The 19,599-nt window shown below is 41.2% G+C and overlaps 1 protein-coding gene across 1 annotated transcript in view; it reads right to left on the bottom strand.

The window, feature by feature from the left end:
- igf1ra (insulin-like growth factor 1a receptor) overlaps positions 1 to 16,539 on the bottom strand; it is a 79,143-nt gene extending 62,604 nt beyond the window's left edge. The window contains exons 1-2 of the mRNA XM_041038604.1: positions 15,351 to 16,539; positions 5,326 to 5,889 (exon numbers count right to left, since the gene is read on the bottom strand). Coding sequence (XP_040894538.1) covers positions 5,326 to 5,889; positions 15,351 to 15,456 — 670 coding nt within the window. The 5' untranslated portion in view covers positions 15,457 to 16,539. The remainder of the gene's footprint in view (positions 1 to 5,325; positions 5,890 to 15,350) is intronic.
- Positions 16,540 to 19,599: the final 3,060 nt, after the last annotated feature.

The raw sequence follows: 19,599 nt of genomic DNA, 5'->3' as shown, positions 1-19,599 counted from the left end.
ATGGAAAGAGGATTTTTGTTGTTGCTCTGTGAAGCACTAGGAGGCCCAGAGGCTACAGCAGTTTGCTAGGCAGACAGCACTCCCCCCTCATGTAGTGTAATTAAAGAGGAGACTGGGCCGTATTGACTAGAAAACCACTGCATGCCCTTGAAGGAACATCTGTACTGGAGAAAAACAAGGCAATTATGCAGAGGGGTGGAGGGAGGAGAGAGGAATCTTAAGCAGGAAGGAGAGAGGTAGACACATCAAGCCTTTAAAAAAAAAAACAAAGACAGGGTGAGAAACATTATCTGAACATGAAGCCTGGAAAACTAAGACACATCGCAGACCAGCTTTGGCTTCATTGTGTCCTATTATTGCTTCAGTAACTCCTCCTTTTTTCCTCACTGTGTAGATCCCTGAAGCTTTTATCTGCAGCCTTGAGACCTCAAGGCCCTCTAGATGAATGCATTTACCCTGACCTCGGCCTGGGCCTCTGAGAGAAGTGAACTGGTTCAAGCAATACTCCTGTTCTGCCTCTCAAGTCCTACGTGTGAGAACAACACTGCAAAACACTACACAGTATCTGTGTCAATGTGGGACGTGAAGGTCACTGCAGGAGATTTGCACCGTTCACAATGTAGCATTTTGTAAATATGCACATTTAGGGAAGTTTTGTAACAAACAATATTCACATAAAACCACAACAAATCTTTTAATTCACACTGGCAGTTGTATATGGATCAAACAATTGAAAACAGCTTCCATGAAGCAGGTCAGACCAAACACAGGCACAACAATAAACACCACAGCTTTTCTATAGAGACAGACGTGGTCACCAGGGAAAAGACGCAAGCTTGATTTCCAGTATTTGTTCTGAGGGTTCCCGTGGGGTGAAGGAGGGTAGTGTCTGAGAGTCCCAACTGACCATGGGAGCTGTACACAAGTCTTCTATAGAAACGACCCGGAGGAACATTTTCCCACCATCATTCCACACAGATGAGAGAAGAGAAAAAAATGGAACAGAGCAGTAGTCTGAAATACGTTCTCTATGCCGAATCAAGAGTTGACCTCATCCTATTCACCATGGAAAAACCTTTATCTGTGTATCTGTTGTTTACTCCTTTGAGTTATGGTGCAGCATGGATATTCAGACTCCACAAAGAGAAGTACAAGTGACTAGTTTCCCTATAGTACCAGTGTGTTAATGGTCTATGGAAAATAAACAAATGAAGGGAAACAGTACACAACACCTACGCTGTGGCAATGACATCACTTTTCGCCTGCACATAAACCACATTGGCATCTGCGAACTATCAAAGCAAAGCAGTTGTTCAATTATGTCTTATCTTTATCTAAAAGGCCTTTCAGAGACAATTTCTACACATTAACCAGTAACATCTATAATCAGTGGTGCACTGGCCATCGGGCAAACTGGGACAAATCCCGACCGCATTGTTTGGCCAGCGGACTGTCAAAAAAATCCACTAAGTTTTTACCGGCCCTGTCTGTCCCTTTACCAGCCCTCAGCCCAGAATAGTCATAAAGAGAGAGAGGCCAAAAAAATTGAGAAAAAAAAGGTATTAGAAGCACAGGTTTCCAAACGTGAAAAAAAATCAACATACTGCTCGGGCATCAGCATCCTCAAGTGGCCAGCAACCCTATTTTGGAGGAGAAGACTGAAGCGGGTAAGATGGACATTAATTATAGGCTCGGCTACATGTTCAGTTAAAACTGCTGAAACTTGTGGTTACAAAACGACCCCACTGACAGGCTACTTGTTACTATTTAAGCCAAGCTCATGGCGTTTTACAATATAAATCTGTGCCTGCTGAAATATGTCCTGGAAAAGACATATTCTACTTTCTACTGCAAAAGCCTAAATTTAGTGAGCTATGTCCTTTAAGAGACATGGGGGGGGGGTGAGGCATGAGATAGGGGAGGAGCAAGAAGCAGAGAGGGGAGAAAAGAGCAGACATGACAGTACAGGTGAGAGACAAGAGAGGATATGACACAAATGAGGAGAAAAAACACACACAAAAGATGGACGCAGTAGAAGAAGAGACTGAGGCACCAATCAGTTATTACATACATTTAGTACAGAAAGTTCTCTGGTGTAAAGACAGCAGAAGTAGATTGGTAACCTAAAGCCTGTGCTGAGGCCTACTTTTTGAATGGGCAGAGTTTCCCCGCTGCCTGCGAGAACCATCAACTCCATCATTGCCACAATTCAGCAGCTTATTCAGGAGAGCACTGTGGAAGACATCACAAAGGCTGGACGGGCACTCTGTTGTTCTGAGATAACTCACAGACGCAGAGTTCACGAGAGGCTTGTCACTATTGTGAAGTGCAGAGAATCAACAGGTCAGCATTTTGTCAATATGCTCTACGAGGTTTTCTGACAACCTGAAATTGGATTTAAGCAAATGCACTGCAGATGCCACAGATGGTGAATCCAATATTCAAGGCCACTTCAAAGGCTTTGCCACTCTAAAAGAGTTAAAAGAGCCCCCAAATCAAGTGCCTGTATGTTGCTATGCCCATGTGCTTAACCTTGTCCTTGCTGACACAACACAATCAGTCACTGAAAGGGGATCACCATTTGCACCGCTGACTGCTGTTTTTCTTCGTGAGTCACACAAAAGGATGAGTGTGTGGGAGAGTGAGAGCCAGGACCAGAGACACAGACTCCTCTCTCCAACTGGAGAGACGAGGTGCTGGGCCAAGGATGCTTGGATCTTTTGCACATCTGTGGGGACGTCATTCTCACATTGACAGCTATACAAGACCAGGTGACCATAAAAACAACCACTCAGATTAGTGCATGTGGATTTATTGAGACTTTGTTGAAGTGCGAGATGGTATTAACAGTATATATCTTCCTCAGGATGACTAGTCAGACATCACCACTGTCCCAAGTATCTGCAAAGAGAAGAGATGGACATTCTGTATGCCCACAGAATGGTTAGGACTACACATGTATGTCTGAGAAGAAAATGTGAAGAGACTTTGTCTCCAGCAAGGGAGCAGTGGATGGATTTGTCCATTCAGGGGGCAAATGAGAATTCACAAGAGCAGGATAACTTTAAGTGGAAGCCACTTTGCCACCAAAGAAGAGAGGGAAGAAGGTGATGAGGCCTGGAGAGAAGGCTCATGTTGAGACTGTTAAAAGTCCAGAGAGGACTTTTGAGATCGCTGTGCGTAATCTTATCATGGACACAGCCACTGAGACAATGAAGATTAGATTTACTTAGTCATAGCACACTCTGTAATGACCTGGGTCTTTTGGGCTCAAGAAACTTCCCCCTAGTGAAGTCCTCCCCACTTCCACCGTCAACCTTTCAAGAGCTCAGCAAGTGTCGGTTGACGTTTAACACAAATGCAACTGTGGAGAATTTGAGGTGAATTAATCAGTTTTGTTCTACAGTGGGAAGAACTGAACATGTCACCATTTCAAGAAGTGTATGAGACCAGAACAGTGGAGGATGAGAATGAAGAGGAGGTGGTTGAAATCCGCTGTTCCTCCTGAAATGAGCGCCCACAGTGCTGCTACCAGATTCTCAGGCGGTACAATGTGCTGACAGATGCCTACCACCTCCTTGGTCTAGCATACAGATTTCTGCTTACCCTGTCTATCATTCAGTTCGCCTGTGACCGTACATTTTCGAAGCTCAAGTTCATTAAAAACAGGCTCAGAGGCAAACTCTCACAGGATCATTTTGAGGCTTTCATGCTGATGGCAACAGTGAGGGACATCCTGCTCACTCTGGATGCTGATGCAATCACAGAGGCAGAGTTGCAGAGAAAAAGTGATCTCCTTAGAAAGGTTTTACGCTGAAAGTCAGGCCTTTTGGCTTTTTGGCTGGCTAATCAAAAAGCAACAAATTAAACAACAAAACAAACAAAAGCTGTTTGTTTCATTTTGTTTAATTCTATCATTTCCTGTTGAGAGATGATAAACATTTCCTTATCTTATTTGGTTTGTTTGAAAAACCATAAAACATCTCATTAACTGAGTAAAATACATTATATTCATATATAGGCAATCTTATGTGTTTATTTTAGGACATTTTTTCATTTGTTTTCGATAAGAATTAGTAAGAATTCATATGTAATCAAACTTCGCCGACCCAACCCGAGCACCACCCGCTCCACCCCCTCAAAACAGTCTGTTACTTTTCAGTGCTGTCTGTGAAGGAATTTGAACCTTTGATAAAAACATCAATGGAGCCTTTTGTATTTGAAGAATAATGTATGTGACCCTGCCTGCAACCTTGAAAAATTATTCATGACCCTGCCCTCTGCAGGAAAAGTTAAAAATAAAACATAGATAGCCTAAGGGAACAAACAGGAGCACGGTGTCTTGAAAATAGCTGCACGGAAAGCGATACAGGCAAGAAATGTGATATTTTAAAACAAGGAGAGCAGTTGGATTTTATGTCAGAAAGCAACAGAGCATTTCTACCAGAAGCCTCATCGACAGCTCAGCTTAGACCGTCTGTGTCAAACAGGCTGCGGGAGTATATTACCAAAGGCTTGAACTGCCTTCTGCGGTAGTTTTGAAGAGGTACAAGAAAGCTGATCTGGTTGTCCCAAATTCTAATCAAAAAGCACAAGCTGTCTCTCTCTGAAATCTGCGAGAAAAAGAGCGGTTGAGATATGCAAAGTTTCCGCAAGCTGCTACTCTCGCCTGTAGGTATCACTGAGACAAACTGAACACAAGCGGCAAATACACATAACTGAATTAATTCAGACCTGCAGACTGAGAGGAATTTAAATTTTAATATATATAAATAAATGATATGACCCTCTTCTGAACTGTTTTAAAAAATGCATGACCCTACCGCGGGGCCGAAGTTAAACAAGGATGACCCTCCCCCAGATTCTTCAATATACCCCTTTTCATAAATTGCAAAAAGTCCCTAAGGCAAATATTTAACTGACATGGTCCAGACAGGTAGACTAGCTCATTTCTTGGCAGAGCAACGTTAACCTCAACTGAGTATGCCTTTCTAATACCCGGTGCTCTATATTGCAGCCATCCTTCACTCCACAAATAGCCTGATCTTAAGACAAGGTCCCTATAATGAACAGAGAGGAAATGTTTGCACTGGCCCGTGGACAATCCTACAGCCTGACGGAAATGAAGGAAAAACACTGCATAGATTCAGGGAAGTTGTTCCCTGGTGAAGAAATGCACAATTTCAGAATGTTTGTGAGACTGGAAACCACCTACGTAGATCAAAGTCACATCTGCATTTACTGTACTCTTACTGCACAAACGCTATTAAAATTAATTTAGAAAAAAAAAAAAATCACCAAAAATCATCAAAAAATTCAGGTTACCTTTCTGGCACTGGTTAGAGGTCCAGCAGCGGTAGTCGTAGTTGTCATTGAACGACGTCCTCTGACAGAGAGGGTTATCCTCCATGATTCCCGGACAGACATTGTCACACTCCTTTGCCTTCTTATTTCCATTGATAACGTTGTTGAACTCAGCATCCATAATGAGAGACCAGTCCACTGAGTCCAGGTAGCAGAGCTCAGGGTTCTTCTCAATCCTCATGGCTCCCCGAGTGATGTTCCTCAGGTTGTACAGGCCGATGTCCTTCAGGCTGGTCATCTCATAGATCACAAGGGCATAGTTGTAGAAGAGATTGCGCCCGCGGATGACGCTCAGGTTGGGGAAGAGCATGCTGAGGCTGTCCAGGCCCGAGACGCGAAACAGCAGCAGGTAGTCAGTGATGACGGTAAGCTTGGGGAAGCTGAGGGAACGGAAGGCCTCCTGGTGGATGTTGTTGGTCTTGTCGTTGATAAGGAGGATCTGCAGGTAGCCCTCCACCACCGTACAGTTCTCCAGCCGCTTGAACTCGCTGATCTCATTTCGGATGTCGATACTCGGACCACAAACTGGCAAACACAGAAAGACAACACATGAAGATACATCTTCATTCTCTTAATCAAGAAACACATCATCCAAAAAAAAAGCATGTACAATAGAGAGATTTTCTTTTGTATCCTGAAAGAATGTAACAAGAGTGTTTGGTGGGGAAGACAGCAATGCTACATATAGATTAGCATGCAGATTACTTTTGCCAAAAGATTTTAATTATTATAATCTTCTTGAAGCATATAATCCTGTTAGTCAAGATGGCTATGCTGCTACTTTGCTGGCAACATGTCATACACACAAATAATACAGAGCTCTGACAAAGAGTGCGTGCAGTGTTAGGACACCATGTTTCTACACAGTATAAAAGAAGTTTATGTTTGTTCTCTCAAGGCAGGTATTTTTATTGTAACTAGGGAGAGATATTATCATCAGGGTCAGCTGAGGTGAACGCATTTTTAAAGAGGTGGCTGGGGAACTTGTTATTTAGTTTCAGGCTGAGGTTCACAAGTTAACATGTTGGTACACCTTCTGTGTTCATCACATCAGACGCAAGCCCTGTTTCTCAGTAAAATGCTTTGTCTGTCACCTCAGATAACCCCACTGCTTGAATAAGCCATTCCTCTATGCTTGGAAAACAACACTTGAAACCACAGTGCCTCGAGCGTCCTCCGACACCACACAGACACAGACACACACACATGCACGCACACACACACAAAACTAACAACAAAGACACCATTTATTATTGATGACAATCAACTCTCTTCTAATTGTGCCCATCAATAGCTACACTTGGGAATTAATGGTAAACAATATTCTCATAATGTTATTGTGCTCTAATGCTGTCAGTGGTTCTGCAACCTTTTCTATTTGAGGCACCTTCACAGGCCTGTTGGATGAGCTCATGTACTCCGTCTTCTACACCACCCATCACATTTCAAATGTGTTCATCTGGTTTAGTGTTATTTAACACTATTAATGATATAAAACGTGGACACTGTTACAATGTTTTGTTTTGTTTTTCATATAATTTAACCATCAGCATTTCGGTCAAAAAGTTCACCTTTGTGGCAATTGGTACACTTGGAGTAGTTTGACATTTGTATCATTTATCCATTATTGTTAGCTAACAATTTAAAGTGTTTTTGTTTGTTTGTTTGTTTGTTTTTTCATTTCAAACATTATCCATTACTGCTAATTACCTATTTCAAACATTTAAGCATTATTTTTTGCTTTTCATCATTTATCCACTACCTCTAGCTGTACTCAGTAAACCATTTAGCTATTTAACTGTTTATTCATTACAATTGCAGCCGTTTATAGATTATTTTTTAGCAATCTTTTAACTGTTTAACCAACACTTTTAGCATCTATTTCTACTACTTGATTAATATTAGCTGTTTCAACCATTACCTAGCTAAAAAAAAAAAACACCTAGCTAAAAATATCAACATATTACCATTACTTGTAGCTACTTCAACCATTTATCCACTGCAATTATGTTTTTCACCACCCATTACAGTTAGATATTTCAGTTGTTTATACTCTACTATTTTATGTATTTCTTTAGCTATTTCAAACACTTACCTATTACTTTTAGCTACTAAGTGCAACCATTTCTCCAGTAATTTTAGTAACTGTGCAGACCTCCTTGCTTGCTTGCTAACAAGTTTTCATCCACTCTCAACTATTGCAATATGCAGTGTTCAGGTGTTACAGCTGATTCAATATGTGGATATATTTTCTAATCAAATTTCATTTGTTTTAGAATTAGCTGAGCTACTCCACAATGTTTCTACATAGCTCCAAGCAACCACTGCAGAAGTACCAACTGGGATACAAGTACCCCTGTTTGGGAATCACTGCTCGAATGTACCAGCCAACAAGCTGAAACCACACAGATAAAAACCTCCAAGCTCCCTCAATGCATATTGTTGAATATTTATGAAACAATGACTGATTTATATAATGGCAGAATTGGCTGCTAACAGGTTGCATATTATTTTGAACTGTTGAAAAGAAGGTTCAACAGTCAGGACAGGAAATGCCTTGACATATAAGCTGCTTGGTTAAACCTGTTATGTTCTTACAGAGGCTTAGGATGCCGTAGCAGTGAGCGACACTGTCATAGCGGCTGTCCAATGAGACAAACAGGCATGTTTTCAATAAGATTCTTTGATCCATGTCAAAACACTGTCTAACCACGACTGGGGGATAAAGCAAAGAGCTAAACTGTTTCTAGTCCCAAAATAAACACTGTGCCACCACATTGTCTTTGTTAAATTGGAAAATGGTTGTAGAAATCATATAAAAATGACAAATGCGATCTCTCCTTGGCATATACTCAACCATAGGATGCGTGTGTGCGCTCTCAAAATGTCCCTGTGAGTAAATTAACTCCACTTCAGTAGAGACAAAAAAGGCCATGTTTGACGTTCTGTGCTCAAACTAGTCTGCCAAAAATAGAAGCCGCATTGTTTATGGGGATGAATGGGCTATATTTGCTTCTGTTAGGGTGCTTCACTTCTCCAAATTTAGAACGGAAACGATTACTCCCGTAGAAAATAGTATTTGCTTTCTCCAATCAACACCAATGCCCCTGGGCTCCACTTGTGAGCCATCGAGCTGCATGTCTTCTTTGTTTCATTGAGAATTTTCTTCCAGCTTCTCCAGCAGCCGGAGAGAGAGGGAGGAGGGGGTGGAGCCACTCAAATACAAAGACTAATTTGTTTGTTAGTAAAGAGAAACTCTAGGCCCCACTTCCTGATGAGGGCATTAATAAAATCAGAGGGTGTCTGGCCAGAGAATGGAAGGGGGGCTGGGGGGCAAAGAGATACTGTGGCGAGGGAGCGATATGGTCTCTGGCAAGCATAGCTATCGGAAGACATACTATCAGTGTAAAACCATGACAAACAGAAAACACTAAATGCATGCAAATATGCGTTTGGGGATTTTAAATGCCAAGCAGATATTCTACTGTGTTTTATCACTATCTGAAACTGATTTATGCTCAAACAATGCTGGAATAGAAAGAAGAATAGAGGGAAAGTAATGAAAGAAAAATCTCCTTTTTGTGATTCCCTTGTTCTACTCATTAGGCATGTTAAGTACCAGGAATTCCAATCATTTCCTTGGAAAAGGATTGAGTAGGATGTTGCCTCAAACTAAGCCTCCAGGATTCTCTGATTCTTGCCGGTCAATCCACTTGTTCTGAAGACAATAACGTTTAAATAAGATTTAGATACCAAACCCTCTATTCATCATTACATAAACAAGAAAAAGTGTGTGTGTGGGGGGGGGGGCATTAAAGCACTGATAATAATGACCTAGGGGTGATGTGGATATTTCTGTGCCAGTGTCCACAGAGAGGGATAAGCCTGCATACATGTGTCTGTGTCTCTCCCTCCTGTCTCTCTCTTTGCTCTTCACACTGCTGAGTAAACACACATATCTCCACAGCGTAATGGGATCCATCGGCTCATGTTTATGATTGATAAACCTTGCCCTCGCACTGTGTGGAAATGTCATCACACAAACACATACGCACACCTGCGCATGCACACACACACACAGTCAAACATGACCCCGTGTAAGTCGGTCAAATTAAGCCAAGGCTAATGAGCACTGTTTGTCTTGACTTCACATAGCGTCAAATACAGATTTAGTAAACATACAGAGGGAAGGAAAGAGCTGGTCATCTCTGAGAGAGCCAAAATGGAGGAAGAACTCAAAGGTGAAGGGTGAATGATAGAGTCAGCAAAGGATGTGGACAATCTGGGAGGGTATCGTCAGAATGGAGGTTGGCACAAGGATGCCACAAGCTAAACTGAGTTTACCGATTCAAGCTACATATGAGACACTGCCCAGCCACAGAAATCTGTGTCACTGGTACAGCACAACAGAAAACGGCCCCCTTTGCAACTCAAACTCAAAACCCCACATTCTGTCCAGCTTTAAGACCTCTACCAGTGGCGACATGACTAGATGCTCAAGAAACTGGCAGAAATCCTGAAGGCCTGTAGACTAAAGACAAATAGAGCTCAACCATTCTTGAACCATCAGCTGGTCCCAGAAGGCAGAGGACAGAACACTCCACCAGGTGTTCTAACACCTGGAGGCAGCTAGAGCATGAAAGTCGACTTGGACAGGAAGCTCCAGTTTCCCACTTAGATCACCACAATGTCTCTCAGGTCAGGCACCGTGCTGTGGTCTGCAGAGACAAAGACTACCATCCTGGTGGTGCTGACTGTGCCAGGAGAGGGAGAGGAGTGAAGGCTGCCAACGAAAGGAAGAATGCAGACCTGATGACAGGAAGCACAGAGGCATATTCCCCATGGAAGTACAGTGCTGCGGGTAACTGGGAACATCGGTCTGCCATCTGCTGAGAGGTGTGGGAGTGTCGGGGGCCAAGCTAAAGAAGGCACTGAAGGAGTTGGCAGAACAGGCAAAGAAAGGAAGCCTCTGGCTCTGGTAGGGGGGTGGTAGTGAGATGTCCTTGCCACTGCCCTGAGACATTCTGGAACTAATGGGGTGAAGCACCAGTGACAGGTGGCTTCCAGCTCACCTTGTAGCTGACCCCCATGGCACCACAGTGCCAACTACTCATACTCTGTATGTAAATAAACTTAATTTCAGTTTTGGCTAATAGAAACACAAGATTGAAATCTGGACTTTGAGACCGCATGTTGAGCTGTTTATCAAAAGGTCACAGACTGAGCATTCTGGGAAAGCACATAATTTTATCCTTTTCCAGATAAAATCCAGCTGTAAGCTCCTGGAGGGCTATCTTTCTGGTCTGGGACAACAGTTTTGGGGTCTTAAAACTTGTTGTGACCCCAGCAGTTGCCAAGTTGTCAATGTGTCATGTGAATGTACAGAAAGCAGGGCTGCAAATAATAATTACCATTATGCATTGATCATTGATTATGATATAAAAAGAGGAAAGCAACAAATGCTCACAGCAAAAAAGGAAGCTGGTAAATTGATAGTATCTTGCTGGAGAAATTACCTGAAAAATTAACAGACTTTTACAGAGGCATAATTCTTTAACATCATTATCAAATTAATTCTTTATCAAAACTGTCACAAATTACTTTTCTGCTGTCACTGATTATTAATCCACTAATTGTTTTAGCAATAAATTTCAGTATGCTATATTTTGTATTCTGTAGCACTAAGAGAGCTCTACGCATTTCTATGCATTATATAAAAAATGATGCTATATTTTAAACCTGTATTGTGACACTAGGGTAGTTGTTTATTGTTTTTGTTTTTTTTTTATAGTTTTTTAAATTAAACTCATTTGGATTTCATAGGTGGAGTTTACATGTTCACTATTTTAAACGGATCAAAAAAGGAAGAATTTAATGCAAGTGCCATGTTTGGAATCAGTATATATTTTCAGGCCTGTTTACCAGTAACAAAATCAAAACTTTTCCACTAAAGTCTAGTCTTTGTGAGAGTAGAGAGGAAGCTGGTCACTGGGCGGTCATATCCCCTCACACCTGCCACATCAACTGGCCCTAATCCCCAGCATACTGGAAGTCATCTGACCAGCGGTCTGGTGGACCACTTCCACTCAGAGGACCTTACTTCAAACACTGTGGCTCAGATATCACCAAAACCCTAAACAGTAACACTACACTCCCCATCATAACAACTCTCACACGAAGATGCCCCCTCTCCCAAAATGAGGGGAGAGGGCAGGAGGTAACAGACTCTGTGTTTACATGCACATTAGAACCTGATCACTTTAATTAACAAACATTAAATTTACTGTACGGTTCACAGCTGAGGTTTCTCAAATAATTAGTTAAAAGTGTTTGGATTAGCACCAGGGAGGGCACAGGAAACTTACAAAAGAAGGAAAATGTTTTAATGTTTTAATTTGAACCTCAGAGTTTTCAGCAACCACTAGAAACTGTTATTCTTTGTATTAACATGCCTGATTGATTAACATGAAACGCTGACAAGGTTTCTCGCTCTCGATTCTGGGAACACCTCGGAGAATAATCTTTGGCTAATGAATTCTCTCCTCAGGACTGATCCACATTCACTTCTTGATGAACAGCTTTCAGCTGATACAGTGAGTGCCATCTATTAGAGGAGCTAACATTTGCAATCATCTCACAAATTGTACAATACTCCATGGGCCATTAAACCGGCAGCCCATGATGATGTATGTGCGGTTGGCCAGAGACTGCATTTGAGCAAATCCAATGACGGGCCACTTGAAATAAAGTGTTTAATTAAGCATTGTAAACCTCAGCTGGCAGCCTGGAGGAGCTGTAGGACAGCATTTGACTGCACTCTCACAAACTAGCCCAGTGACACACTTTCACATCCTTACACAGGGGCATGCCACTGACTCAGGCTGTCACGCTGAGTCCTGCTGCAGTACACACAGAGAGCTGCACAATAAACTCACACGCATGCACACAAACAGTCTCGTACACACCCCATAGGGCTATGAACACTCGCTACACTTTCTCGCCAGGGGTGAGACAAGGCATTCCGACGTCCGGCCAGGCCAGGAGTGGGGTAAGGGAATGTATGGTGGAGGGAGAGGAGGGGCGGTGGGTGGATGTATGTAACTGTGTAGCCCCCAGTCACAAGATAGAGTGGGGCACCTTGGAATAGAGTGACAGCAGTCATATCTGAGCCACTCGCCCCATGAGGACGAGGAGAGCTGTACTGCAAAGTGCTATACCCCAAAGGGAGACGTGGATGGGATGCCTGTCAAACACAATGCTCGCTGACATTTGATTATGCCGCCATTCAAGTTTTCCAGAGCAACATGTCCTTTCATAAATAACTGAACAGGAACACTGGTGTGCCCTCATGGAACGGGACAGAGGGTGCCTGTACTCACACAACCCCTGCACCAATGTTGTTAGTGACATATCTATTTATAACTCTAATAGTAACGGTGCCAAGTGATGAAGTTAAGCACATCGGTCTGTACAGGAGACCGCTCCGTGTGAACAGCAAAAGCCAATAAAACAGTTCACAAACTCTCTACTCTTCCAAATCAACAAAACCAAGTCTGTTTCTCTTGCAAGTGTATTTTTGCACATTCTATTTCCAAACACCAAGTCTCTATCTCCCTCGCGCTCTCTCTCCCTTTTAGAGACTTGTTTGCTGCATACTTGGAAGCCATGGCATGGAAAGTTTACTGTGGTGAGAGTTAAAAGGGAGCTTAATTACATTTTATTGGTGTGGACAGATTATCAAAACGAAGAGAGCAGAAAAGTTTTCAACCCCTGATGGAGCTCGTGGATATCTGTGATTTTCCACTAAGTGATGACAGAAGCTAGAAATTCTGACCCCACGCTGTCCAGTGAAGTAAACATCATCCACAAGTTATAAACTGGTGAAACTCATCCCTCTCTTGATATTCACCACTGCCATTGTCTCTGAACTCTTTGTTCTGGATGGCCCGATGTATTATACACCACAGAGCGTCAAGATCTGAGAGCAGCCACTTGTCTCCCAGCCCCCAACTGCGCTCATGGGTGTCTCACTCGGCTAAGAGGGGTGCAAAGAAACTCACCCCCACATTGGCTGCGGTCGGACCACTGGTCAATAGGACTGAATAAAGTTTTTTTCCTCTATTTGAATGCTAATAGGGGTCGGTCTACATGTCTCCTTCCCATGTCAAGTTGTCTCCACCATCCCACACATCCTCTCTCTGGAAACGGGCAAATTAGTATAACAGAAACTATGTAAACAACAAATACACACGCTTACACAGACACACAATCACACACTCCGGGCTCAAGGTGGAGAGAAGCACCTGGAGATGCCTTGACGTTAACTGACCAGCGGGTAAATGAGCAACCTATGGTGCGTGATTTGTCAAATTCAACAGATGAAGTGTCTCTTACTTAAAAAAGGATCATGACTTTGATGCAGTATTAGAGTGGAAGAGTCACAGTTGTTAACAGAAATGCAACCAAAGGAACAATTTGAATTAAAACACTTTTCTGGTCACGTGAACCATATTCTTGTCCCTGTTTAAACTCGGAAGTGTAACTTATCACTTTTTTTTACTGTGCAGGTTAAATATTAACTTCAAAAACAAAACAAAAAAACAGGAATTTGCTAAATCATCTCTTTAATCCAGTTAGTGTTGGCCTGAAGTTTTTGGAAGACTGATTAAAAGAGTTTCCACTGAATAATCTAACACATTACAGAAAATAATTCTAATGGCTGTATATAACCCTCATTGATTCCCAGCTGTTCTGTTCTAGTAGCAGGTGTTCTTTTACGTACAGTACATTAGATAAGATTGGATTACTTTCGATAAGATAAGAAAACTTTAAAATAAGCATGCTATTTTAAAAAAAGCATTTATGAGTCCATTCAAAATTTTAAAGCATGAAACAAAATATGATTATACAGTAAATACTTTGAAATATGGCAAGATTTTAGGAAATTTCCTAAGAAATGATTAACAGAAGCCTATATCTTTTAGGCTGATAATGTGTATTTTTTTTTTTAAAAACTCAAAACAAAACAAAAAAATAAATACCTCACTTATTACTCAACAGCTTTATTTGTACATATATATATATTTCTAAAATATTGTACGTCTCCTTCCCACCGAAAAGTTTTTACATGTTCCTTATGTATTATTTCTGTCATTTCCAGTGTTTCATCAGTGTGAAAGAGCATGGTGTTAAGAATGAACTGGAAACACACTTAAACTCAGGTGCACCCATATTTTAAGGTCTGCATTAATTAACACTACATATCTGTACTCTGATTATCAGTCGTAACTGTTACTGAAACAACGACTTGATATAAAACAACCCCGCTCATATTTTTTTCCCATCATATATATTATTTATTATGATAATCCTCTAAAGTTTATTATCTGGTCACTGTTTTTGGTTTTAATGGTCTTTTAAGAAGCAAAGGTTTGATTTTGATTGTGATTTTTGGTTGTTCATGCGCAGCGACGCCACACTACGAAATGCAAAATGGCCACATGGTCGTAGTAACCTTCAGCTCCGGTCCCTGGATTCATCCTCTGCTTTCTGGATTCCTACCGTGAAGATTATGGCGACATGTGCCTCGTAACTTTTCCTGTTTCTGAATAAACATCGCTGCTTTATCAGTCGAGGGGGTTATTGTTTATAATAAAGTAGATTTTTGGTGAACTGTCTTCACCTACTGACGGCAGCTGTACCACATGGTCTTCTTCAGCTAATGTCAGTAACAGGCACACGTCGGTGTTGCTGTAAGCTCACAAGGTTAGTCCTATGGAATCACTAAGCCCAGGTATTCTCCTTATAAAAATAATAATAAAAATAAACAAATAAATACAGTTTAAACACCGTAACAGCATTCTCCCACCAGTCTGCAACGATTTGTTTTACAAGAGGTTAAACTGGACAGCAAAAGCACTTAATGTATTAAGGCCTCCCCCTATTTAACCCCTAAACTTTAACAAAATATTAAAATGAATACTTACTCTCTCCATATGTGGACCATATGCAGATAGTGGAGACAGACAGCATCAGACCCCAAAACAAGGTCGGGCAACCCATGGGTGAGTCAGATCTCATGTTCCTGAACATTATTATCCTCTCAAAAAAAATAAAAAAAAATAAAAATAAAAAAGCAGGGAGAAAAGTGAAATCAAAATAATAAAGGTTAGACACACCAGCTTCTAAAAAAAGAGGTTTAAAATAAAAAAGGGAAAAATAGATGTGTCTGTAGCCTAAAAAGGCTACTCTATGGCAGCCTGCAAATACGTGGTTGCTTGTCTACCAGGATTTACTCTTTAAAAAAATCTAAATAAATGTGTATAAAATGTTATGACAGTTTGTTTTCTTTGTAGAAGAAAAAAAAAATTATTAAAACAGTCTGCTATTTTTGCCAATCACAAGGTACTTTGACGTCGGCTGGTATGGCACACATGCCAGTGATTTTACTGGATAAATGATGGTAATCCCCATCTTCAGTCTCCATCTCTTGAAAACAGCAGTGCGCGTACAGTGCGATCAGGCCTGGTAATAACAATGACAATAATAATCAGACTATATGTTAATATCAGTGGCTTCTACCACCATAATAAATTAACGCCAGTGTCGCTCGCAAGAATCCCCCCCGTGTGAATAGCTGTGTATGAAGGGAGGAAGGGGGAGTGTGGTGGTGGTGGTGGTGGTGGTGGTTGGGGGGTGGAAGCAGAAAACACGTCCAGATCCACAGGGGTGGTGGCTGGGAGGCTGAAAAATGAATGAAAAACCTCCTTTTTTGCCTATGCCATTCAGCCACAGAACAGGCTCCCGATCCCCACCAAGCAGCCCTGGCCCCGCAGACAGGAGTCGTTTTTTAAACCAATTTTCCAGCTCCTCGGGTCGGACTTATCTCTGCCGTCAGTCGGGATTTGCAGCTGAAAGAAAATACCAGACTTGTGCCACGCAAGAGAATGGGTCTCCAGCTCTCCAGCTAGACGACCTCGGATAGGGGTGGGAGGGAGAATATGTCCAAGGAGTTGCCCTTTAAGCGTGTTTCTTGTTTTTGCTTTTATCCTCACCAAAAAAAAAGAAAGAACAAAAACAAAAGAAAGAGAGGAAACAAAAACTCCCGTTGCGCGTGTATCCAGAGGCTGAAATCCTACGGTTCGCCCTCGGTTAAAGCAGGCTGTGGGTCTCCGCTCCTCCGTGGAATCTCTGCTGTAAACAAGAGTCGGCTTCTCTCACACAGAAACACATAGTGCTTCGGATAAGGTGGCCGGGAGGAGGCCGGAAAAACCGGAGTGGATCCAGACTCACGGATTCTCAAAAAAAAAAAAAAAACAAACAAACGAAAAAACAGGACACCCCAAACGACACTCACGAAAGACCACACACACCCAACTCGGTGTGTCCGGGAGTATGAAGAGGTTTAGAGTATGTTGGTATAACTTTATTCAAAGTTATGTCACCTACTGTTAATAAATCTTTGGCAAATAAATCTTAATTTTGCTGGGGGACCCCTGGGTGGATCCTGTTTTTGGTGCAGAGATGTTCTGTGTATCACGTATCAGTAGTTCAAAATGTTAAGAATTTCTCAGTATTTTGGTGGAAGAGACAAAGTGTGGCTGTAAAGTTCATCACAGTTTTCTCTGTATCTTCTCATTCACTTGAGTTACATCTCTTAAGTCAGTGGTGCTCAACCTGAGGCTCGGGACCCTGGTGAGCGGTCGCAAGATGATCACCCATAGGGCCCCATTTCAACAAATTTACAACATGACAATGAGATATGTTTTTCTATCAACTTTGGCACATTTCATTAATGCAGTACAGCTAATGTCTTATCTGCGATCTTTCCATGAGCCCTGCAGGACTCACAAATTTATATCTGCAATTTGTGACTGGCAATCACCATTTGTGATCTGCGTGTTAAGTAAATCGCAAATCATTTTTGTGAGACTGGCCCCTGGTAGAAAATCTAAACTCTAATAAGCACTGTCTTAAATGATGTGTGGCCTGAACAAAGGCACCATGTTGTCTGTGAGCCAGTGAAACTGAGGGGGTCAGGTGTGGGTATGCTCGGTAAGGTGGCTCATGAATTTGTCCTTATATTAAGATCTTGTAAAGGATTCATGTGTCAAAATGTAGTTTTAATATCATTATTTTTTAGTTCATATTGCATGGCTCATATTCTTAAACAGATTCCTGTTTTAATTAAGGTATCCACCACTCACTGACATATAGCAAACCTGTGCATTATGGGTATTCCAGTATCAGTATACAGTTTGGTTTCTGGGACTCCGGGCAAAATGTGTTGGGGAAAGATGTGAGGGACCAGTAGGGCCCTCCTAGCCAATTACTTAGTCCCCCGATCTTCCAAAAATAACTCTTAAAATCGAGAGGTTCCAGTTTGTCAGGACAGATGTATTTTACACAAACAAAGATGAAAACATGTTACACCCTAACCTGCAGTAGCAAGTTAGGTGAGTTACATTATAAGTCCAAAATCCATTAACCCTAGACCATGCTATCTATGACTAACTTCTTCCAAAGCTTTTCACACAGAGAGAGAGATCAGTGATTACATTGTTTACAATGAAGGTAAGAGTTTTAAAAAATTGAATTTGTTTTTTGGTCCACATATACTCATTAACCTTTCAGATTAGCTCGTTTAAGAACACTTTTAACCATTCAGTTTGGACAGAATTGTTTTTTTGTGACAGGATTTTATGTTCATGTGAGAAACAGATACTAATGTTACAGAGGGAACAAAATAAACAACAAATCCTTCGCATGAACAATCATGGTTACTGTTGCTGTAACGTCGCAGCTGAACTTCAGTTCACCTCAGGAGGTTCTCAGGGGAAAAGACTAAACACACCACCAGTGTGGATTAGACAAACCGTGGGGTTAACCGCGGCTTAATAATCATCACTGACTATAGTTGGATTTCTTCTGTAAAACCACGTGGTTGCTGGTGATGAAAATAACTTTGAATTCAACTATTTATTTCATCCTGTGTGTGTAATGTGAATTGGACTTTTTTTTTGGGGGGGGGGGGGGGGACTGTGCATCTGTTCTGGGGTTCTTCACGCAACATTTAACGAGAGGCCAACCTTTAATGTTCACTACTTTTCTAGATGTGATGTGATATTTCTTGTTGCAAATGAGTAACAGCCTTGCCTGAAATAAAATCAATTTTGACATGATCTCAAATTGGAACTTTTTCAATGGAATGTATGCTTGAGGGAAAAAAAAGTGCAGATAGTCATTCTGTTGATTTAATGTTGTTATAACAACAAATGGAAATATATTATTATTCTAAGAACAAAATAACTATTAGGTTACTGCAGTATATAGAGGAAAATAATTACACCACTCACTTTTTTTTTTAAATTAGATCATAGGACCTCTTTCCTTCTTGAACAGGACTATGGTTAAACCTTCCATACCGTGAAGTCTATTTTGTGCCACGGAGCTGTACCATAGGTTACACTCCACCACATCGTCACAGGTCCTGAGTAAACTCTGACATGGAGCTTTATGCAATAGAGGACTGCCGGCACTGCCTTTATCGTTCATTCATCCCCATACACTCAGCAGAGGCAGCGCAGTGTGCGAGGGGCGTCGCTATTCATTCTGAAGCTCCTTTGATCCCGGATGCACGTTTTTATAATGCCACCGTCAAAAAAATCACATCATAAACATGTCAGATAATTAGAATTTTCTAATTATTTCTTGTCGGATTGAGTGTTTTTCATTTTCAGCCTAGAAAATCCTGTTATCGCTTTGTTTTTGAAAACTGATATTGGGAAGTTTTTCCTCGCCATTTTATTAAAAAAAAAAAGAAGAAGAAGAAAGATCGACTATCAAATTTGTCATTATAATAGACAATCGGGAAATAATAAGACGGTGTTATGATTTTGAGATAACATTACAAATATTCCATCATTTGAATTAAGTGATTTGATGATTTCTCCTAACAACAACCTTACATGTGTTAGTGGACGTTCGTTCATTTAAAACATATTTGAAGAAATGTTGATGTGATGTTTTCTCACATTACTTTCGTTTTTTTTAAATGTTATCGGAAACCATACCTGAGAAGCATTATATTACTTATATATTGCTTTTATTTGTTCATTTACGTACAATGCTTCTGAAGCTAAATGACCAAATGTAATAAAAACTTTGTGCATCGATGGAAGCAGCTTGTAAATGAAGCAAATATATGAGGTATCTGCCACATAATTTCTGTGGTTT

This window comes from Toxotes jaculatrix, chromosome 5, assembly GCF_017976425.1.
Source record: "Toxotes jaculatrix isolate fToxJac2 chromosome 5, fToxJac2.pri, whole genome shotgun sequence".
Classification (NCBI taxonomy): domain Eukaryota; kingdom Metazoa; phylum Chordata; class Actinopteri; family Toxotidae; genus Toxotes; species Toxotes jaculatrix.
Note: the sequence above shows the minus strand (reverse complement) of the source record. Positions and strands in the feature narration are given on the sequence as shown.